Here is a 24,337-nt window from a genome sequence, read left to right as displayed (position 1 = left end):
TTATAAGATTAGATAAAACTCACCTGTTGCTCTATGAGAAGGCCTGGCCATCTCTGTTGGACTACAGAGACCAGCGGTTCATCCATGACAATCTCCTTTATTCTCAGGGAAAAAGTGAGGTCCTGAAACAATATCATTTAACCCTTCAAGTATTTGCTGGGTAGCACTTTTTGACATGTGAAGAACAGTTTGCATACAAAAAAAGAGTTTGTGCTCAATTGCATCTCCTAAATCCTCAGTGCAAGCAACACATCCACTACCTACATGATCATCCTCACCATCAATAAGAGGTCCACTATTGTCTGCAGCAGAGCTACTATCAGGACTGTCTTCTTGGCCTGCATGATTACTACTTAAAATGGATAGCCTGAAATCATGAAAAGACTGACCCTTATGCTTCCTAATTTTATGTACATTAAATGTGGTATATACATTGGTCTGAAAGTCAGTTTACAAAAGGACATTTCACATATTCATAGTTTTTAGATGTTTTCTTATATGGCTGTAAAAGGTCTTCCCATCACAGATATCTTGAAATTTACAAAGTTCACAGCTCAAACAAGCCAAATCCTTGCTAACTTTTGAAAGGGTAGCATTGGGATGTATTCTGTTGAGATGTGTCCTTAACGCACCTGCAGTCCGGAATGAACAAATGCAGTCACTGTGAATGCAAGGAAATGATGAATATGGTCCACGCCAGTGCTTCAATCTATAATGTCTGAGAAGTGTGTCCTGAGCTGTAGTACAAAATGTACAGAGCTTGCAATGCACGAAGACCCTAAAAATCACAATAAAGAAATAAGAGCTGATTTGGATGGCCTTCAAAAGAGTTTGTATACCATAACACTGCATTAAATAGAATTAAAGTAGGTTCAGTTAATATATGAAATCATATCTTAATAATTCTATCACAAATGTCTAAGGTGGTACAGTATCTGAAAATGAACACAGTAAACTACACATCACGTTTACACCTGAGCAGTTGTGTGGTGCGACTTATATTTATTAACATATGTTTGTGAGGGTATATTTTTTTTTCCTTGAAGGAGCTAAGAATTGTTGTTGAGGTCTGCTCAGTGTGTTAATTTTAGGCCCTTCCCCCTTTACCACTCGCTTTCTCTCTCTATGACGCACACCCCAATTTTCCTCTATAAAAGAAACAGCATAAATTGAATGTACACAATAAAGAAAGGAGTACTCCAACTAGTAATCGTGCGTCTGCCTTTACAAGCTGTTATGCCTATGCACCCCAGCGCCCGTAATAATTTACTAGAACATTCAGTTGAAAAAAAAGCGCCGTCACCACAGAAGCGTGCACGCCATCTTTTACTTTTTTTCGACTGTATGCAATTTTACGAATTAAAAACGGTACAGAATAGAATATTGATGTCATTTTATTAATTTACCGTTTAAAAAACAAAATTATCTGACCGTTGTCGTACTCTCGTATTGCCCAATCCACTTGAATAAAGTGTAATCATCTGCGTTCAGTCTCTACTCTAAACTTTAGTATGGTGCCTCAAAAGCTCGAGTCGGTCACCGCAGCTACTACAGGAATTCAGACCTATAACTTTGTGAAAAAAGTGTCCGGATGTCGGGTTTTGAGGTATAAAAACAAAAGTTGTTATAGTGAAAAAAGGAAAGAGGGAAATATCGCAATTGCGTGGCTTTTGATAAAAACTTATAGCCACCACAGTAAGCACAACTGACCTTTCATTTTATAATTATTCATTTTTCAGATTCTGTTATAGTCACTAAAATCTTCCGTAATTAACGGACCCGCCGTCATTACAAGTTGCAAATAACACAAGCGAACATTAAACACATAAACTTTTTTACGTTCGGCAGTTGGTTATAATCGATGGTCGTCGAAGTTAGTAAGGTTACTCGCGTGGTAACTGTTAATACTTCGTACCCCGATTTTTTATGGTTTTCAACAAAGGAAAGTCCTACTCTTGTAAATGTATGTACTTACCTTAAGTCGGGGCTCTCAAACGTTAGTAATTACAGATTGTGGAGTCGTGGATTCATGCACGTGTCCAAATCTCATAAATCAAGAATATTCTCGCAGGACATGCGCATTTCGCAAAAGAAAAACTCGCACAAACAACAGATTATTAATTCTCACAATGATGATTTTTACATTTGAACCCAAAAGAAAAATAGAACTCACATCTGCGCCACACAAAGAAGAAACGATTGTCAAGCTATACATTTAACACAGAAATGCTGGAACAACAAACATTTTTACCCTGGGTCGACTATCACTTAGTTACATTTTTTACAGTGTACAGTAATCCCTCACTTATCGCGGGAGATAGGTTCCAAGGCCAATCGCAATAACTGAATTTCCGCAAAGTAGGGACACCATATTTATTTAATTATTTAACATGTATTTGGACGTTTTAAACCCTCCCTGTATTGTTCACAACCCACCCTTTACTCTATTAATAACAGGGACAACTGCTAAGCAATTTGAAATCGGTAGATAAGTTTACACTTACTGTATAGCGAAGTACACGTAGCTATATATGACGTGATGATGGTGATGAATATGCTGCGCAGTAAAAATGATGATGATGAAGGTGATGATGACTTTTACTTTGCAGCCGATGACTGTAATTTACGTCTCTTCAGACGGCGGTGCCATTTCCTGGGGCCCCTCCTTGACGGTTTCCGAAGGTGTATCCATAGTAGTAGGAACTGGCGCTTTTTTGCGAGGCTGCAAAAACATTGTGATCAGCAGTTGCTGCCGCTGTTTCTTTTTCACACACAGCACAGTGTAAAGTAAACCGCTTTTATTAAAAGAATCAAAACAGGTGTCTAAAGTGCAGTAGAGCATTCAATAAATCTTTAAATAAATAATCCTTAAAACAGTTGTGAAGTGGAGGTTTAAAATACACAAGAATAACAATCCTTTAACACGAGGTTAAAACGTCATCAGGAAGCAGTCTTTAAAAACAGACGACAATCCCCGGTGCTTCATCTCTGTTAGAGTCAGCGTCTCACCTGCTTCTCTCCCATGCGGTCTCTGCAACAGGCGAGACACTTAATGCAGCTGACCTTCTCTACACTGTCCTGCTACAGCTGTTTGGCTCGCCTCACCAGTCATCCACCTTCCGGTCACTCTTGCCCTTCAGAATATTCTGCGAGAGCGACCACTGCTGCTACTCCTCGGGTGTCAGCCATACACCCAAGCTACCTGTACAGCTGCACACGAGCCTGCACTCACTCGCTCGCTCGCTCTCTCTCTCTCTCTCTGCTCTCTCTCTCTGCCCTCTCTCTCTCTCTCTCTCTCTCTTTTTTCTCTCTCTCTCTCTCTCTCTCTCTCTCTCTCTCTCTCTCTCCACTGCTTCCTGCAACCTCCATTTCGTCTTTTCTTGTCTTTTCTTTTCTTTTCTTTTCTTTTCTTTCCTTTTCTTTACTTCTTTTACTTCTCCTCTCCCCTTAACCGGCTCGCGCTTCTCTATATATGCGGGGAGGACATGGCAGCTGCAGCCCATTAGCCACAGGAACAATCATGGATGTGGGCAGTCTCTCACATGTGCACTTAGGTGAGAAACGCCCACACCGCAGATCGCCCTGCGGCTCGCTACAGCTACCACGCCCCCTCGCTAAGCCGCGAGCGCGGCGATTATTTATTTAAAACAAAACGGCCTTTGCTGGAAGAGCTGTGGACCCATAACACCACAGAGATACTGTGCGATCTAGGCATCAGTCAAAGCACCAATCACAGGCCCGATTAGAAAGCGGGAAGCTGTGATTTGTCGTCTCCCTCCCATGTAACAATCACAGCCCGTGTTACAACGCACTTAGTCACCGAACTTGTTTTGTTGTTCTTAGACTAGGAAATACTACTACTATATTTAAAAACCCACAAAGTCGTGAATCCGCGAAAAGTGAACCGCGAAGTAGCGAGGGATTACTGTATATCCAAATGTTGTATGAGCCTTCATGTGTCTCAAAGACATCTGTACATTTGTTAGTGTTGGTGACAGCGAGTCCCTGTGTGTGTCACTGAGAAGTGACAGGCCGGAGGGGTCACACTTATGTACTTAAGTGGAATGAGTCTGATGTGGGCTATTACAGAGGGACTAGCAGTAGGGAATCATCATCATCATCATCATCCTCACTGAGAACAGACAAACTTTCACTTTGGTTTCTTCACAAGTCACTTCCATGTTCCTCTGACTGATTCTCTCTGCCTGCCTCTCCTCAGACTGACGATGGCTGAAGCCCAGCTGTTTGTGTCACAGGACGAGTTCACCTGCTCGGTGTGTCTGGACACCCTGACTGACCCCGTGTCACTGCATTGTGGTCACAGTTTCTGCCTGAAATGCCTCACAGACTATCCACTATGAGATACTGAAGGTTAAAATAACAGAATACAACAACACAGTCCATCTTGAGAGGCGCTGCTATTTCTCTAGAATTATAAATAACAATGCTAGTAATCTCAGAGTCTTATTCTCTACAATTGATCGTCTGTTAAACTCAAGTCACTCAACAGAATGCCTCCTAAGTACTTCCAGTAGAACCTGTGAGGCTATTGCTGTATTTTTCAATCAAAAATTAATGCTATTAGAAATAATATAGCACATCTCCCCAACACTGATCATCTTAAGCCCCAGTACTCCATTATAAACAAATTAAATTCTTTCACCAGGATAGATTCACCTGCTTTATATAAAATAATTTCTCAATTGAGACCCTCCACCTGTGTCCTTGACCCAATACCAGCCAATTTTTTCAAAGAAGTATCGGTTGTGCTAATTGAGAGTATTCTTGACATAATAAACTCACTATTAGATACGGGGGTCTTCCCAGACTGTCTTAAGACTGCTGTAGTTAAACCCCTGCTCAAGAAAAATAATCTCGACGCCTCTGTTTTTGACAATTTTAGACTTATTTCTAACCTGCCTTTGTTAAGTGAAATCCTAGAGAAGGCTGTCATTATGCAGCTCAAAGACCCCCTCAATAAACCTGCTATTCTTGATAAGTTTCAGTTTGGTTTCAGAACAAATCACAGCACAGAAACTGCACTCGTTAAAGTAGTAAATGACTTGTAGGTAAATGCAGACAGAGGCCGTCTATCTGTTCTCATCCTCTGAGATCTGAGTGTCACATTTGATACCATCAATCACAATATTCTTAGAAATCACCTTAGTCAAAGGGTGGGCGTCTCTGTCAGGGTCTTAAATTGGTTTGAATCCTAACTGGCAGGGAGAAAATTCTTTGTTAGTTGTGGTAATTATACTTCAATGACACCTGATATTCTATATGGTGGTCCACAAGGCTCAATCCTGGGTCCGCTGCTCTTTTCGATTTACATGCTTCCGTTATGTCAGATTATCTCAGGTCACAACGTGAGCTACCACAGCTATGCTGATGACACACAACTGTACTTATCAATAGCGCCTGACGACCCCGACTCTCTTGATTCACTGACACAATGTCTCACTTGTGTTTCTGAATGGATGAGAAGTAATTTTCTCAAACTAAATAAGAAGAAAACAAATTTTAGCGATTGGCAAAAATGGATATAATGAGGTTATTAGAAATAAATTTGATGCATTAGGTTTAAAAGTCAAGACGGAGGTAAAGAATTTAGGGGTAACTGTTGACTCTGACCTGTATTTTAAATCTTATATTAATAAGATTACTAGGACAGCATTTTTTCACTTAAGAAATATAATAAAGTTAGACCTCTTATATCATAGAAAAATGCTGAGAAATGAGTTCACACTTTTGTTTTCAGTCGATTAGATTACTGTGACGCTCTCCTATCAGGACCACCCAAAAAAGACATCAATCAATTACAACGAGTGCAGAATGGAGCTGCTGGAATCATAACTAGGAAAAGAAAATCCAAGAACATCACCCCAGTTCTGATGTCACTACACTAGTTACCTGTGTCATTTAGAATTGACTTTAAAATCCTGCTTATGGCTTATAAAGCCTTAAATAATCTGCTCCATCTTATATTTCAGAATGTCTGACACCTTACACTCCAAATCGTAACCTTAGATCTTCAAATGAGTGTCTGCTTAGAATTCCAAGAGCTAAACCTAAAAGAAGTGATGAGGTGGCCTTCTGCTCTTAAGCACCTAAGATCTGGAATAGCTGACCGATAGAAATTCACCAGGCTGCTACAGTGGAGCTCTTTAAAACACTGCTGAATACACATTACTGTAACATGGCCTTCTCATAGCTTCATCTTAGTTATATCCTCTGCATATTCAATTAATTATCATTATTATTCATGGTGGCTTCACAATCTGAACTAACCCCTACTCTCTGTTCTGTTCTTTTTCCGGTTTTCTGTGGTGGCGACCTGCACCACCACCACCTGATCAAAGCACTGTGATGTCCTTACATTGATGTATTAAAGGCCAGAAGTCCACATGACCGTCATCATCAAGTCCTTCCATGAGAACCCTGAATACCATGAGGACTGATTGAGGTCATTGATGTTAGGTAGAATTTCTAGAGGGGGCTGGGTGGTCTCATGGCCTCGGACCCCCTGCAAGTTTCATTTTTTCTCCAGCCGTCTGGAGTTTTTTTTTTTTTTTTTCTGTCCTTCCCGGCCATCAGACCTTACTTTTATTCTATGTTAATTAGTGTTCCCTTATTTTAATTCATATTTACTTCGTCTTTTTTCTCTTTCTTCATCATTTGAAGCACTTTGAGCTCCATTGTTTGTATTAAAATGTGCGACAGAAATAAATGTTGTTGTTGTACTGGGATCAGAGCCAAGAGAGCAGCTGTCCTCAATGCAGAGAGAACTTCACCATGAGGCCCGCTCTGTGAAGAAATAATCTGCTGAATGAAGTCATCAAGAAATTAATGAAGACGACAATCAGTCCTCCTCCTCCTCCTCCTCCTACTTCTCCATCTCAGAATTATGCTGGCCCTGGAGACGTGGAGTGTGACTTCTGTACTGGTGAGAAGTTCAGAGCGGTGAAGTTCTGTCTGACCTGCCCGGCCTCCTACTGTCAGACTCACCTGCAGCCTCACTATGAAGGAGACGCCCTGAAGCACCACAAGCTGGTTGATCCTGATAGAAATCTGAAGGAGAAACTCTGTGAGAAACATCAGAAAAGTCTGGAGATATTCTGTAAAACTGATGATTCCTGTATCTGCATGATGTGTGTGGTGACTGAACATAATGGGCATAAAATGGTCGAGCTGGAGACAGAGAGGGAAGAAAATCAGATGAGTGGAGTTTAATGTTTAATGAAATCTTTATGAACAACTTTGGATTAAGGAATTTCTGTCAGCTTATTTTGCAGCTTCAAGTGATGATCTGAGGAAAAGCAAATCCACTTGCATGATGTTATCTATCTATCTATCTATCTATCTATCTATCTATCTATCTATCTATCTATCTATCTATCTATCTATCTATCTATCTATCTATCTATCTATCTATCTATCTATCTATCTATCTATCTATCTATCTATCTATCTATCTAATCCTGCCAACTACACTAAATTATCTCTCTGTCTGTCTATCAATCTTCTATTATTGTTATGTTACTAATAAATTGTATTACTTATTATTTAATGTTTTTTATAGCAAGTTATTTATGACAGTAAGTCCATCTCCACATTCAGATCACAACAGAGAAACTGAAAGTGTTAATGTAGACTTTTTCCGTTTTGTGAATCTCCGTCATGAATTGTGCAGATCTCTTCATAATGCTGGCTTATTGGCTGGGATTTGAAACCGAGATCCCCAACTTGAAGTTACATTAACTCGCCATCTCCTTTTGGGTGTTTGGGGAAAAGTGGAAACGGAAAAAAAAACCTCAATAAGATGAGTTTAAAAGGCTACGTGCATTTTTTAAGAATGTTTGACTAATCAGGACTTCTGCATTCTCCCCGATGTCAGATCCCCATTAGTTTTGCTGTATTTTGGCCTGCTTAGAGTACCAAATTTTGTTATTTTAACTTCTCTCTGTGTGTGTTTCTTTTTTGAAGCCATACCACTGCAATGATTGTGGAAAGTCATTTGAGTGTAAAGTGTATCTCCAGACTAATCAGAAGATTCACACCGGCGTGAAGCCGTACTGCTGCACCGATTGTGGAAAAGCGTTTGTGTTTAAGTCATACCTCCAGACTCACCAGAAGACTCATTCCGGAGAGAAGCCGCACTGCTGTACGGAATGCTGGAAGAGCTTCATTCGTAAAATCGACCTTTAGCGACATCATCTGTCGCACACCAGTGAGAGTATGAGGGGCCAAACAGGCCATAAATCATATATTTCTGTGTGTAATCTATTGGTTTACGTATCAACACTATTGGTTTATGAATATTTACTATCGGTTTGCGTGCATACTTAATTGGTTTGCGTGCGTATAATACTGGTTTCATTCATATGAACTATATTGGTTCGTGTCCGTATATTATCGGTTTGTGCGTGAACTATATCCGTTTGTATATGCATAGCACTGGTTTGCATATGAACTATATTGATTCGCGTGTGTATATCAGTGGTTCCAGTACGTTTGTTATTGGTTTGTGAGTGAACTGCATTGGTTTTCGGTTGTATGTTATCGGTTTGCGTATGAACTATATTGGCTTGCGTTCTGTGCCGGTCTAACGATGGATTTGTGTATGCACTATATTGGTTTCATGCACGTCTTATACTGGTTTCATGTGGGTAACATATCGGTTTTGCGCTTGAACTCTATTGGTTGTATGTGTGTTCCATGTCGGTTTCTCGTATGAAACATACTGGTTTGCGAATGAACACTATTGCAACTCTGTGTATGAACTATATCGGTTCTGCGTACGAACTGTATTGGTTGTTCACGTGACTTTCATTGAAAATGGGCGGGACAAGAAACAGGAACTCAGGGGCCGGTAGTGTCATGGAACGTGTAGAGAAGCTGACAGGAGACAGATCTGGGTTTACTTTAAACAGTGCAGTATTTTTTTCCACACAATAGGTTTGGGAAAGGACTTGGTGGTAATTATTACTATTTAATAGAATCTGCCATTGAGTGTGTAATGAACACAAAGCTGAAGTTAAGTACGTATTTGGTCGTCTTTTTATTCGCTTCCAGCTACATGCTCGCTTGCAACCCGCGACTGTACTTTTTCACACAGCTTTTGCAAGCTAGTTACTTATTCTAAAGGCAAAATATTCTACATTTACGACTGACGCCTTTATCCAGTATAACATTTAGTTACTACTGGTTACATTTCTTATGCCCAGCGATCCCGCACCGTGCCGCCTAGACAGGTGAAGTGACATGCTCATGGTCACACAGTGTCACTATCAGGACTTTAACCGAGAAATGTAGGATTTAGAGGGCAAAGCCCTAACCACAATGCCCCAATGCTTACACATCTGCAATGTGTATATTATTTGACATGATATAATCTTGTCCAGGACAGATTCGTTTGTTAAAGTTGAGTGTAACATTTTCAACCCGTTCAAGAGCTAAATCTGGGATATTTATTCTTTCAAATAATGTATCAGTTTGCAGATTAATGTACACGCTGTATAATATTTTACCATGCACTTAACATTGAAGAAGAAGCTGGTTTGTGAATAAGTAGCTGACTACAAGCATATGTGTAGCTAGGAGTGAATAAAAAGCCACCTGAATGTGTACCTAACTTAAGTCCCGTGATCATTTCAGATGTTAAACGTTAATCATCACCAAGCCCTTTCACAAACATTAAGTGGCATACAAAAGTATTCAATCCCCTTGAAAGTCATAATTTTCTGCAAGACAAAAGATTTATACACATTTATTCATTCAGTATTTTTCTTATGCTGTGACAAAACATTTCCAAAGACAAAATAAACCATTTTCTGTAGACGTTTAACTGAAGAAGAAAAACTCCAAAGTTAATGTTTGCATAGGTATTTAAACCTCTGTGCTTTGGAAGCTCCATCATTACACCAATGACAAATTAATTACAAAGGTGACAGTCGTTTAACAGTCATAATTAAACATGATGAGGTGCTACTTGTGAGTCCTTTCTGTCTCTCTGGATATAAACAGCCCCCTTTATAAGGGCCGTAATCTTTGGTGGACAGTCACTGCGAAAATGAAAACAAAGGAGCATTCTACTGATGTGAGAAACAAAGTTATTGAAATGCACAAGACTGGGAATGACTATAAAAATATCAAAAGAGTTTGAATGTCCCATTGCGCACTGTTGCATTCATCACCAGAAAGTGGAAGGTTCATCAAAGTACACAGACTCTGACTAGAACAGGCTGTCCCTCAAAACTCAACATCAGAGTGAGACATCAACTGGTGGGAGAGGCGACTAGAAATCCAACTCTCACTCTCAGACGTCTGCGATGATCTTTAGCTGGAGTAAAGGTGCTAGGGTCCACAATTTCAAGAGTTCTCCATAAAACAGGCTTCTATGGGAGGGTAGCATGAAAGAAGCCATTCCTTAAGAAGGTCCACATAAAACAATGTATGGCGTTTGCCACAAAGCATGAGAAAGACCCAGTTAAAATGTGGGAGAAGGTTTTATGGTCATATGAGACCAAAATAGAAGTTTTTGGACAGACGTAAGAGGTATGTGAAGTGTAACACTAACATTGCCCAGGCCTCAAGAAACAACATTCCTACAGTGGAATATGGTGGTGGCAGTCTCATGCTATGGGGATGTTTTTCATGTGCTGGGTCTGAGAATCTTGTCAGAGTTGAAGGGACAATGGATGGACACATATACTGCACAATTTTGCAAGAGAACTTGTTCCAGTCTGCTATGAAAGCTCAGGAGAAGATTCATCTTTCAACATGATAATGACCTTAAGCATTAGGACAATGTGACACTGGGATAGCTCAAAAACAGAAAGGTGAATGTTTTGGAGTGGCCAAGTCAAAGCCCTAAGCTTAACCCTGTTGAGAATCTGTGGCACTGTTTGAAAACTGCTGTTCAGAGGTGCCATCTCACCGACATAGAGGGTCTCTAGAAATCCTGCCAAGAAGAAAGGGGCAGAATCACTCCTGAGCAGTGTGAAGAACTGGGGCCTACTTACAAAAGAACGAAGGCTGTTATGGCAGCAAAAGGGTTAGGGTTAGGGTTGACCAACTATGAATGTGCTGGGCTTGAATACTTAATGCAAACACCAACTTTGGAGTTTTTCTTCTTCAGTTAAATATCTACAGAAAATGGTTTATTTAGACTTTGGAAATGTATTGTTACGGCACAAGAGTTCACATTAAAAAGAATGAATGAATAAACGTGGAAAAATCTTTTGTCATACAGAAAATTAGGATGACTTTTAAAGTGATTGAATACTTTTGCATGTCACTGTTTGTTTCTGAAAGGGCTTGGTGGTTATTATTTTTAACAGTATTTTCCCGTAATTCTGAAATATTCACGGGGCTGACGTGAGGTGCAGATTCTGCTGGCTTTTTATTCAATCCTAGCTACATCCAGTATATGCTTGCAGTCAGCTACTTATTCATACAGCTTTTGCACACCAGCTTCTTATTCAATTTTAACAGCATGGCAAAATATTCTACAGCGTGTACATTAATCAGAATCATTACAAACTGATCAATTATTTGAAAAAATAAATATTCCACATTTTGGTTCTGCACAGGTCAAAAATGTTAAACACAACTTTAATTTAACAAAGGAATCTGTCTTGTCACAAAACTGTGAAAATTAATGTGGCTGAACGTGATTTAACACTTTACAGTGCCCATGATAGCACAGTAAATCCTATTTATCAGATATTGGAGTGGAAATACGCAGGTACTGGCAGGGCAAAAATCGGCTGCATCTTAAAAAACGCATATGCCTTGTCACAAAACTGTGAAAGGTAAGGTTGCCCAATATGATGTAACTCACATATACTGGTCCTAAATATGGAACATTTAACTTTTCAAAGAATGGACACGATCATATCATGTCAAATAATATGCACGTTGCTGATGTGCAAGCAGTGGGGCGTTGTGGTTAGGGCTTTGTCCTCTAAACCCTACATTTGTCGGTTCAAGTCCTGATAGTGACACTGTGAGACCATGAGCATGACACTTCACCTGTCTAGGCGGCACGGTGCGGGATCGCTGGGCATAAGAAATGTAACCAGTAGTAACTAAATGTTATACTGGATAAAGGCGTCAGTCATAAATGTAGAATATTTTGCCTTTAGAATAAGTAACTAGTTTGCAAAAGCTGTGTGAAAAAGTACATTCGCGGGTTGGAAGCGAGCATGTAGCTGGAAGTGAATAAAAAGACAACCAAATACGTACTTAACTTCAGCTTTGTGTTCATTACACACTCAATGGCAGATTCTATTAAATAGTAATAATTACCACCAAGTCCTTTCCCAAACCTATTGTGTGGAAAAAAATACTGCACTGTTTAAAGTAAACCCAGATCTGTCTCCGGTCAGCTTCTCTACACGCTCCATGACACTGCCGGCCCCTGAGTTCCTGTTTCTTGCCCCGCCCATTTCCACTGACGATCACGTGAACAACCGATGTAGTTCACACGCAGAACCGATATAGTTCACACGCAGAACCGATATAGTTCACACACAACATTGCAATCGTGTGCGTTCACAAACCAGTATGTTTCATACGCAAAACCGATATAGTGCACAAATAAATCCAGTATGTTACTTTCACAAAGCCAGCATAGTACGCACACATAAAACCGGTAGAAGACTGACAAGGACTCAATGTAGTGCATACACAAAACCAATAGCGTTCATATGCGAAATCGATATATTACCCACGTGAAACCAGTATAGTGCATATGAAAAACCAGTGCTATACATAAGCAAACCAGTAGTATAAGAACACAAACCAATATAGTTGATACGCAAACCGATTGCATACGCATGCAAACCAATGCAATTCCATCACAAACCGATAGCAAACGCACGTGAACCAGTAATAAAGTTCAATTCAATATAGTTCATATGCAAACCAGTGCTATGTATATACAAACGGATATAGTTCACGCACAAACCGATAATATACGGACACGAACCAATATATTTCATATGAATGAAACCAGTATTGTTCGCACGCAAACCAATTAAGTATGCACGCAAACTGATAGTAATCATCCATAAGCCAATAATGTTCACGCGTAAACCAATACTTTACGTACAAAAATATATGATTTTTGGCCTGTTCGGCCCCTCATACTGGAGTGTGCTAGAGAGACACAGACACAGGCGCTCCAGGCTCGCAAAAGAGAGACCCACGCACACACACATAGGCGCGAGAGAGAGCGGGAGAGAAAGCGAGCGAGGGACGCATAAGGTAGAGAAGGCTTGTTTTTGTTTTCAGTTCTGTTTACAGCGATCGGTTCGTAGCGTACATTGTTGCAATGTTACTTTTCTTGGTGGTTTATTAAATTACGGATTTTTCAAATGTTCATTTTTTCCCCTGTGCTTAAAGCTTATTAAAAAAAGTATTTTTAGCGAGCGGTTCCTAGCACTATAGCGCAAACTATTGCAGTGTTAGTTTTCTCTGTTGTTCAAGGTTTTCTCAGTGTTATTCAATGTTTTTACATTTAGTTTACTATTACGCTGTGCATTCTATGGTATAATTAACTATATTTGTGCTTAAAAACTAAAATATATATATATTTACATACAGTTCGTACTGTCTGGAATGGATTAATTGTATTTACATACAATCCTATGGGAGAAATTGCTTCGGTTCACGACCAACTCAGTTTACGACCAGAGTTTTGGAACGAATTATGGTCGTGAACCGAGGTTCCACTGTATGTATATATATGTATATATGTATATATATATGTATGTATATATATATATATACATACATATATATATACATATATTATGATACGTGATTCTTTTTTCTCCCTTCGTGGATCTCCAGCTGCAAATATGCAAACCGTATCACAGACCTTCTCTTCCATATATATATATACATATATATATACATATACATATATTGCGGTGGGTTGGCACCCTGCCCGGGATTGGTTCCCTACCTTGTGCCCTGTGTTGGCTTGGATTGGCTCCAGCAGACCCCCGTGACCCTGTGTTCGGATTCAGCGGGTTGGAAAATGGATGGATGGATATACATATATATACACATATATATATAAAAAGTCAACTAAATGGTTCAGCTCCAGAGGTCCTCTGTGGAGAGAGGAGAACCTTCCAGAAGGACAACCATCTCTGCAGCAATCCACCAATCAGGCCTGTATGGTAGAGTGGCCAGATGGAAGCCACTCCTTAGTAAAAGGCACATGGCAGCCCGTCTGCAGTTTGACAAAAGGCACCTGAAGGACTCTCAGACCATGAGAAAGAAAATTCTCTGGTCTGATGAGACAAAGATTGAACTCTTTGGTGTGAATGCCAGGCGTTACGTTTGGAGGAAACCAGGCACCGCTCATCACCAGGCCAATACCATCCCTACAGTGAAGCATGGTGGTGGCAGCATCATGCTGTGGGGATGTTTTTCAGCAGCAGGGACTGGGAGACTAGTCAGGATAAAGGGAAAGATGACTGCAGCAATGTACAGAGACATCCTGGATGAAAACCTGCTCCAGAGCGCTCGTGACCTCAGACTGGGGCGACGGTTCATCTTTCAGCAGGACAACAACCCTAAGCACACAGCCAGGATATCAAAGGAGTGGCTTCAGGACAACTCTGTGAATGTCCTTGAGTGGCCCAGCCAGAGCCCAGACTTGAATCTGATTGAACATCTCTGGAGAGATCTTAAAATGGCTGTGCACCGACGCTTCCCATCCAACCTGATGGAGCTTGAGAGGTGCTGCAAAGAGGAATGGGCGAAACTGGCCAAGGATAGGTGTGCCAAGCTTGTGGCATCATATTCAAAAAGACTTGAGGCTGGAATTGCTGCCAAAGGTGCATCGACAAAGTATTGAGCAAAGGCTGTGAATACTTATGGACATGGGATTACTCAGTATTTTTATTTTTAATAAATTTGCAAAAACCTCAAGTAAACTTTTTTCACGTTGTCATTATGGGGTGTTGTGTGTAGAATTCTGAGGAAAAAAATGAATTTAATCCATTTTGGAATAAGGCTGTAACATAAGAAAATGTGGAAAAAGTGATGTGCTGGGAATACTTTCTGGATTCACTGTAAGTGTCTCGGTAACTAAGTTAAGCAATCAATTTATTGAGATCTATAATCTATATTTTTTTGTAAAATTGTTTCAGTATGTCCCAGTATATTTTTTCTGTTTGAAATTTGTAGTAATATTTTAGTCTGTAGTATTCATGGCAAAGCTTATTGCACAATCAGAGGTTGTGGCACCTCTGTGTTGCCTTTTCATGATGGAAGGTAGAGGCCAAATAAAAACGTCCACTGAAGAGGCGGAAGTGTGAGCAAAAATTCCACCCCCATGAAGGGCAGGTCACGTGGGCTCTTACACTTCGACAACTCTTCGGTACTCAGAAGCAGGCACTCATGATGTCAGCTTTTTTATTTGAAATGTATTATGACATCAGGAGCTTATTGGAAGCAGGCATTGACTCGGCGATTTGTATGGGCTCATAAACTATTGAAAGCGTTTTTACAAGCAGTGGACTTTCTTTGTAATTTGACACTGTGAAGAACGGATTCAGAGAAGGAAGTATTGGTTATTGATGCTGACATTTTGGGCAAATCAAATTAAGGGAAAGAAAAGAGCCAATCTTATGCTAAAAAGAACAAGAAAAGGGCCAATCTAATGCTAAAAAGAACAAGAAAAGGGCCAATCTTATGGTCATCTTTTTATCTCTTTTAGGGCTAATTTTTTTTTTGTTTCTTTTCTCCCAGGGCTGAATATTTTTCCAAAAAGTAACTTTTTTTAAAAAAAAGAACACAAAGCAATTGAAATCAACAAAAAATATTTACTTTTGACAAATGTTACTGTCTTGCATGTTGTATGAGCACGCAAACTCTATGATTTCACATACATCTCACATACATTTTACACAGCAAAGTCCTGCAAAGTCTGATCTCGCGCAAAGCAGCCAATTTCAGTCATTGTCACATTGCACTGCTTACAATATCTGTTGCTTTGGTGTCTACTTTTCAGTTGTCTGTTGCTGCATTTTCTCAAATACAGTGGAACCTCTAGATACGAGTTTAATTCGTTGTAGCACTGAGCTTGTATAGCGAATTTCTCGTATCTAGAACAAACTTCCCCATTGAAAATAATGGAAATCCAGTTAATCCGTTCCGCACCCCAAATATATTAACATAAAAATCAATTTTCCTAACAAATAACACTGATAAATTATATATACTGTAGTCTACCATTAATAAATAACACTGGTAAATAATATAACTGATTATTAAAAGAATCAAAACAGGTGTCCAAAGTGCAGTAGAGCATTCAATAAATCTTTAAATAAATAATCCTTAAAACAGTTGTGAAGTGGAGGTTTAAAATACACAAGAATAACAATCCTTTAACACGAGGTTAAAACGTCAAAAGGATGCAGTCTTTAAAAAACAGATGACAATCCCCGGTGCTCCTTCTCTGTTAGCGTCTCACCTGCGGGCTCTGCAACAGGCGAGACACTCTTAATGCAGCTGACCTTCTCTACACCGTCCTGCTTCAGCTGTTTGGCTCGCCTGTTCAGCTCACTGTTCAGCTACACGCGAGCCTACACTCGCTTGCTCTCCCGCACCGACTTTCTACGCCTGCCTGCCTGCCTGCCTGCCTGCCTGCCGCAACCTCCGTTCTCCTCTCCTCTCCTCTCCTCTCCTCTCCTCTCCTCTCCTCTCCTCTCCTCTCCTCTCCTCTCCTCTCTTTTCTTTTACTTCTTCTCCCCCTTAACCGGCTCGCGCTTCTCTATATATGCGGGGGAGGACATGGCAGCTGCAGCCCATCAGCCACAGGAACAATCATGGATGTGGGCAGTTTCCCACCTGTGCACTTAAGTGAGAAACGCAGACACCGCAGATCGCGACTCGCAACTGCTACCACGCCCCCTCGCTAAGCCGCGAACTATACCCACAGCCTGGCTCGTGGCTCGTTACGCGAGCCAATGCTCGCATTTAGATCTGAATTTTTCGCTCATACTTTCCTCGTATTTTGAATTTCTCGTATGCAGAGGTGATCGTATCTCGAGGTTCCACTGTATATTGTTAGTGTGTACTGTAGAGAGACAAGTCACCCATTTGCCATCGTGCCATGCCACTGCTAACAAGTTTTCTGCCCGCATGAAAACCGTATTGTCGCCTATTTTCCTCTTCAGCCTGTCTGGCTTCAACTGTGAAGGCCTGTGTCTCCTGTTCCCCCTCACAGTGCCACAAGCTCCAATTCCCCTGCTCCGTAGCTCCATGAGCAATTCTGGTGATGTATAAAAATTGTCCAAATGTACACAACATGACCCAAATGTTCATAGCCCTGAAGCATCTCCAGCACAACCTGACTTGTCAAGGGACAGTTCTCTCTTTGAAAGAAATACTTTCCTGTATATGTAACTAGCAAAATACCTGTGCTTCGCAGCGGCGAAGTACTGCTTTAAAATTTTAAATAATAAAGTGAGGGAAAATGTACCAATAATTATTTGTTAAGGATCTCTTTGTATACCAAGTTGTCAGTTCGCCACTCCGGTTGTAATATGACCAAGCTGTGCGCTGAGCTTACTCTTGAGCATGCAACTTGTAGTTGGCCATGTGAAAAGCAATCTTGCCTCAAATCAATGCCAACCTTTTGTAGGGTCTGTCCCTGAGACTTATTAATTGTCATTGCGAAGCAGAGGCTTACTGGAAATTGGAAATTGAATTAAAATGGGAGATTAGAGGGTATAACGGGGATGCGAGGAATAAAAACTCTCTCCCCTGATCCACCGCCAGTAAAAACAGTTGCCTCAATTAGTTCTTTTGCAGGCAGGTGACCTGAAGTCTCGTGCCATTACAAAGTTTCAGTGGCTGTAAGTTTCTCAGTAACATTATTGGTGCCCCAACCTTCAAAATTAGATTATGCTCAGGAGTGCCTGGAGGATTCAGAGTGTGGACCGAGCTGCAGGCTATGGACGTATATATGTACGTAAGTAGGATTCAGTTAGCGTTGGGAACCCGTGTACCAAATTTCTTGAAGATGGGCCCATTAAGTAACAAAGACCGTTGGAAAGTTCAATATGGTGTCCGACAGTGGTGTCATATCACCGAAAAAAGTACGTACATCGGTTTTGGTTAGCGCAGGGAAGCCACCTAACAAATTTCGTAAAGATGGGGCCATAAATAAGAAAGTTTAACATGGTGGATGTTGTCGACCGTTATGACCGTTACGTGTAGAATATCGAAATGAAATCTGCTTAACTTTTGTAAGTAAGCTGTAATGGATGAGCCTGCCAAATTTCAGCCTTCTACCTACACGGGAAGTTGGAGAATTAGTGATGAGTGAATCAGTGAGGGCTTTGCCTTTTATTAGTATAGATGTATATGTGTATGTATATATATGTGTGTGTGTGTTTGTGTGGCAGAAGAGGCAGCTTACCAAGCAGTAAAAAAGACAGCAAATGATCCAAAGGCATATCCTTAGCGTACGTTCAGCTGCAACACCCTTCACAACATGAGAAGCATTATACGTCTGGGAAGAAAGAGATGTAACCTCGCGCGGGGCAGGAAATAAAGAAACAAGTATTGTTTTTACAAAAGGTTTAAAAGTAAAAGTGAAAATAATGCATATGTGACAATTCACAAGAAAATAAAAATCTCTTTAAATTGTAGATTGCCTGCCTAAGGTAAAGGCATCCCTGATGAATGGGGACGTGGGAATGAGGGGTCCTTTCATCGGATTAGCGCTATTTCAGATGTGGAATGAAAAAATGGGGGAGGCAGCTTGATGAATGAGGTCTCCAGGACTTAAAACAAATCCAAATCTTATTATGTGATATCATCTAATGTGAAATTCTACTCCATACTTCGAGAATTTTTATTTTTATACTGTATTGAGGATTTATTCTGTTCTGTGTATTGTATTGTATTGTATTGTATTGTATTGTATTGTATTGTATTGTATTGTATTGACCCCCTTCTTTTCTCCCAAACTACCTTGAAAGGGGTCTCTCTTTGAACTGCCTTTCTAAAGGTTTCTTCCATTTTTTCCCTACAAGTTTTTTTAAAATTTTTTTCTGGTCTTCTTAGAGGGTCAAGGCTGGGGGGCTGTCAAGAGGCAGGGCCTGTTAAAGCCCATTGCGGCACTTGTTGTGTGACACACCCTACTTATAATCTATCAAATAGGACAATAGGCAGCAAAACATTCAGTCTTGTGAAGGATTTGAGCACACACAGATCCAGGGCTCTCAGCGCATATAAAGCGTATAAGGACAGTACAGTACGTTATAAATTAAATGTCAACATCTAAGCGAAGAAGAAAGCAGCGCGGAGAAAAGAGACTCAAATGCATTGGACAGAAAAAAGAGCAAAAAAGAATAATCGAGGTGCAAATTCTGAAAATAAGGAAAGTAATTATCAGCCCTGAACAAGTGGAATTGAAAAAAAAGCACGTCCAATCCGGCTCAGAATTAAAAGACAATGAATAAAAGAAAGTAGAACTTCATAAAGACGTTTACAATCGCTGACGTTAACAGATGCAGAGCAGGTTAGAGACTATGAAACCAGTGAAATTAGAAAGGCTCAAAAAATAAATAAATAAATAACTGCGCTATACACATGTGGAGAAAGTTAAAGAATATGAAAGTAGGAAAATTAGAAAATCTAAAAAATAAAGTAAAGATCGCAGTAGCGCAAACAAACAAACTGCCTCATTTAACTGGGCACCAGTCTGACTTTGGTTTTGCACAATAATTACTACACTATTGCACCTCAACACTTAATTCTACTTTATTCACATAATTTTACTTATTTATTATGTTCTACTATACTGTTATCTTTCAATCTATGACTTTTTGTTAATCTAACTGATATTCTTCTAACTTTGCACAGTTTTTGATAAGCGGATCAGGATGCATTTCACTGCGTGTTGTCCTGTATAACTATGCATGTGACAAATAAAGAATCTTGAGAATTTCAAAAACAGAGTTTACCGCACATGCATTTATTGGTTACTTTGTTCATGTATATATATTTATCTGTCTGCTTATTTAAAAAGCTACATTTACCCCAGGAGTCAAAAACGTTCTGTCTAGCCCTTGCACAAAAACCAAGAGAAAAGCTGGGGTATCACCTTGGTAACCCTATCTACTTTTGGAACTGTGAGAGGAAAATAACACAACTTTACAGACAGGAGTCCAATGCAAAACTCTACTTACTTTTTTATTTTGTAAAAAATAATTTACTGCTGATGATGTAGATCGTTTTGTCTGTGCTGAATTTCCAAACAGAGAAACCCATCCTGACCTCATTAAAAAGATTCAGCATATTGGGACTCGCAAGTTTACAAATATTGTTTTTACAGAAGTTCTGAAATAAAAATAAAACTAATGAAATAGCAACAATTCAAAGAAAAAAAAAATCTTAAACGTGCATATCCGGAAAACCAAACACGGGGGTTGGCGAGCGAAGAAAGCAGGGGGCGAAGCCACTAGAGAAATAGCAGCGCCTCTCAAGATGGACTGTGTTGTTGTATTCTGTTATTTTAACCTTCAATGTCTCATAGCGGATAGTCTGTGAGGCACTTCAGACAGAAACTGTGACCACAGTCAGGGTGTCCAGACACACCGAGCAGGTGAACTCGTCGTGTGACACAAACAGCTGGGCTTCAGCCATCGTCAGTCTGAGGAGAGGCAGGCAGAGAGAATCAGTCAGAGGAACAAGGAAGTGACTTGTGAGGAGACTAAAGTGAAAGTTTGTCTGAGCTCAGTGAGGAGGATGATGATGATGATGTTCCCCTACTGCCAGTCCCTCTGTAATAGCCCACATCAGACTCATTCAACTTAAGTACATAAGTGTGACCCCTCCAGCCTGTCACTTCTCAGTGACACACACTGGGACTCGCTGTCACCAGCACTTACAAATGTACAGATGATTCTGAGACACATGAACACTCATACAACATTTGGATATATCAGTGTTTCTCAGCCTTTATCCATGTGTGCCCCATCTTTTCAAATTAGTTTGTGTGGAACTCCCTACCAAATCCCCCCCGCCCCCACCCCAAGTTTTTTTGCACATTTTCAGATTTTGGATTATATTGAGATCCACCCAACAACACAAAATTTTAATTTGGGAATGCACTATTGGCAGAAGTGCTCAAGTCTTGATCACACTGGGGCATCGCTAATATGTTTTCATCATCAAAATATCGTCACACATGTGACACATTTCAAATTAAAACCCATGTGATAAAATATATGTAAAATTCAAACATTTCTTTGGTTTTCAATAAATTTCATATTTTTTTTTAGTAATTTTAATAATTCTAGGTTTTAAATTACTTCAATGTATAAAAATACAAATAAAATTACAAATATTATAAACACTCCTAAGAATACAATCACGTCTTATATCTAAACAATAAGTGACATATCAGCGATTACAGAAGTGCCCTGTAACGGTAAGAGAGAGGACTGCACTTGAATTCTGATGTCTGCTGACGGCGGACAGGCCTCTCCACGTGACATACAGTATATATACAGTAACACAGCACGCCACTGGTCGTCTACTTGTCACTCTGTTGTCACTCTCAGCAGCTCCTCTGACAGGTTTTCTGCAGTACGTCTCTCAGTAAACTCACAACAGCCCAGAAGGCAGGATGTCATCTTAAAGTTTCCAATAAGGTGACAAGTGACAGACACGTATGAGCAGGTCGCTCTGGATGTCCGGCAGTCAGTTGTCAGGCAAACTGCTGAAGCTTTTTTTGACCCTGTCTCGCTACAATGCACGCTCCGTGTTATTTAGTCGTGGAGTAATTGTTTGGGATGAGGTTTTTCTACTGGGGATAACATACATGGGGATTAAGGCTGAACAAAAGTTTGAAATCCTTTGTCATCCGCAATGAAAATGGCTGAAAGTCAGGGGATGTCATTTTCGCCAGCTCCTAATCGACACTTCTCTGACTGGGTGGGGTCATTTGTTTAGGAATAAATGTGCTTATTTTGGTTTGAGAGGCAGAAGGCTGTGATATACCTGCGGTTTCTGATAAGACAGTGGATGCTGTAGCAGAAGTTATTGGCTCAAAACAGGACACTTTTCACGGATCAGTGGAAGGCAGCCGGAGGAGAGAGGATGAGCTGGACGGACGGCTGAGCGCTTCTTAGATATCTGTGCAGGTTTGTTGCTGGCCCTGCTCTGTTCTGACGGATATTCCCATTTTACAAATTCTGCACTCAGCTTTGCAGTCTCCAATATCATTTAAATGCAACTAGATGCTGTTTCTTTTTCAATTATCACTCATTTCTTCACTTATTCCCGACGCGCAAGAATTTCAATTTGACTCCGCGTCTCTCTGTGTACCTGGACTGTACCACTATACTCGCTGTCTTCGGAGCGTCATACCCCCTTAATTCTGTCACATAATGGTATGATCCTAGTCTGTCTTTGCTTGTGATTGGCCGCATGGGTGCCCATCAAAATAAAGTCCCGCCCCTGCCTGAATGAATTCTCTGTGTGAATGAAGACTCTGCTCTCCCCGACAGGATTCGGCTCTAGTCGTTCACTACAAAGAATCGGCTCTGAGAGGCGAACGACACATCAACACGCGGTCATTTACACGAATACCACAGAGCCGATAGTCCACATACTGGGTGTGATTTTACTACCATAAACAGTTGTAATAAACAAGTTTGTTTTAGTAAATATGTTCTTCGATTTGCATTTTTTCTTCGCGGCCCCCTTCTAGATATCTCGCCCCACAGGTTGAGCCACATTGCTGTAAGCCTAAAATAAATGGCAACTGTGCCCGTAAGCGGTAGCGCGCAGCTTCAATGATGAGGGTCAGACTGCGGACAGCCTCGACACGGAGCTTCATGCTTGAAAGAAGGAAAAATGACAAGCCTTTAACAACTGATTAAATAAGCTAACTAATACGTTCTGCTGTAACTTTATTTATTATCATTAGGACATACAAAGAGACATTGGCATATAAACCTAAATGCTAACCTAACATATTTCTGTGTGCTCATATAAAAGCCTGCAAACGCAAACAGCGGTGTTGTTCATTCTTGGCGCCCGGCTGCTCACTCGTCTGTCAGGGCTAAGCTGCTGCTAACTTCACGGACATCAATGTGCAGTGAAAGGTCCGTAACCTTCAATAATCAGCTCTTAACCCCGATATACAGTAGCTCAGACTAGGTAGATATCACAATGCGTTTTATTTTAACGTTAATGCCCAGAGTATTACTGAGCCCTAATAAATGTAAATGCCATTAAGTTCTTATATGTTTGATGTGCCAGCCTAAGAGCCTGCCCACTACTCACACAGCCAAAGGCCCTGCCTGCAGTTTGTTTGTCTTCTGTCAGTGAGCGGCTCAGCACCGGCGTTCACAAAACAAGATCTGCCTGTGAAAAGGCTGGCAGCCCAGGGCCCTTCTGCTGGAATAAATGGTGTCCTTTTAAAGTTACCTCAGGCCTACACTTTTCATAGCTAATAGCACTAAAACTAATAATAAAGCATATTGATCCATAATCAAGATTCTCAACATTCTTCACCTTAATAAAAGGAAAAGTGTCTCTATGTCTGTGTATCTGCGTGTGAATTCGGTTCGTATGTCTCTCTCATTCCAACAGATGGCACAACACAAACATTTGTAGAAATAAAATTAATGGCATTTGTCACTCCAGCAAATGGTACATCAAAAAGACTAACACTGCTTTTATGAATCCAACACCAAATGGTGTGTAACAGAGACATCATGTTAAATTCATCATTCCAGCAGACGGCACATCTCAAACATTAACATGGCTTTTACAAATCCCATACTAAATTGTACAGTACACCTCCAAATTTCATGAGGGTTACATTCCTAGAGCACCCTCGAATTGTGAAAAACTGCAAATTGTTGATGTGGTTAACAAAATGCCTATTTTTATAGTTTAAACCCTAAATATGCCCCCAAATGACTTTAATTTAATTTCATACTCAGCTTAATACATTACCTAAAAATAAAGAATGTAAAGGTAAACCTGCATACTGCACAGTACTGTACTGATATGTCACCTGCAGTGCTAGAATGTAAAATCCCGATGTTACCGCTATATGTACTGTAATTCACACAAGTGCGTTTTCATTGCCAGAAGCCTTAGAAGGTGTCGGGCGTTTCAACGGCATTTTGGGGCTTTAACTCTTAAACTGCCACATACTTGGGGGTTAATGTATCCCTGGACTCCAAAAACTTTTTTGCTGCACTTTAAGTAAATGTCACAATTTATAAAGAAAAAGTGAAATATTAATGGAACACATAATTTTTTTTCATGTAAAGATCAT

The 24,337-nt window shown here is 40.3% G+C and overlaps 2 protein-coding genes and 1 long non-coding RNA gene across 3 annotated transcripts in view; 2 read left to right on the top strand and 1 right to left on the bottom strand.

The window, feature by feature from the left end:
* LOC114643414 (uncharacterized) overlaps nucleotides 1-24,337 on the top strand; it is a 1,023,859-nt gene that overhangs the window by 179,475 nt on the left and 820,047 nt on the right. The window lies entirely within an intron of this gene.
* Nucleotides 29-2,174, bottom strand: LOC127527874 (uncharacterized). Its single transcript, XR_007935043.1, has 3 exons — nucleotides 1,976-2,174; nucleotides 633-778; nucleotides 29-122 (listed from the first exon to the last, which is right to left on the bottom strand). It is a non-coding gene; the product is annotated as an uncharacterized LOC127527874 (long non-coding RNA).
* On the top strand, nucleotides 6,798-7,251 carry LOC127527854 (tripartite motif-containing protein 29-like). The gene has a single exon (XM_051928002.1). The coding sequence runs from the start codon at nucleotides 6,847-6,849 to the stop codon at nucleotides 7,228-7,230; it is 384 nt and encodes a 127-aa protein (XP_051783962.1). The 5' UTR covers nucleotides 6,798-6,846; the 3' UTR covers nucleotides 7,231-7,251.

Source organism: Erpetoichthys calabaricus, chromosome 5 (assembly GCF_900747795.2).
Source record: "Erpetoichthys calabaricus chromosome 5, fErpCal1.3, whole genome shotgun sequence".
Classification (NCBI taxonomy): domain Eukaryota; kingdom Metazoa; phylum Chordata; class Cladistia; order Polypteriformes; family Polypteridae; genus Erpetoichthys; species Erpetoichthys calabaricus.
Note: the sequence above shows the minus strand (reverse complement) of the source record. Positions and strands in the feature narration are given on the sequence as shown.

Excerpts from the sequence above, each read along its gene's own strand:
- LOC127527854 (XM_051928002.1), top strand. The coding sequence starts at position 6,847 with ATGAAGACGACAATCAGTCCTCCTCCTCCTCCTCCTCCTACTTCTCCA.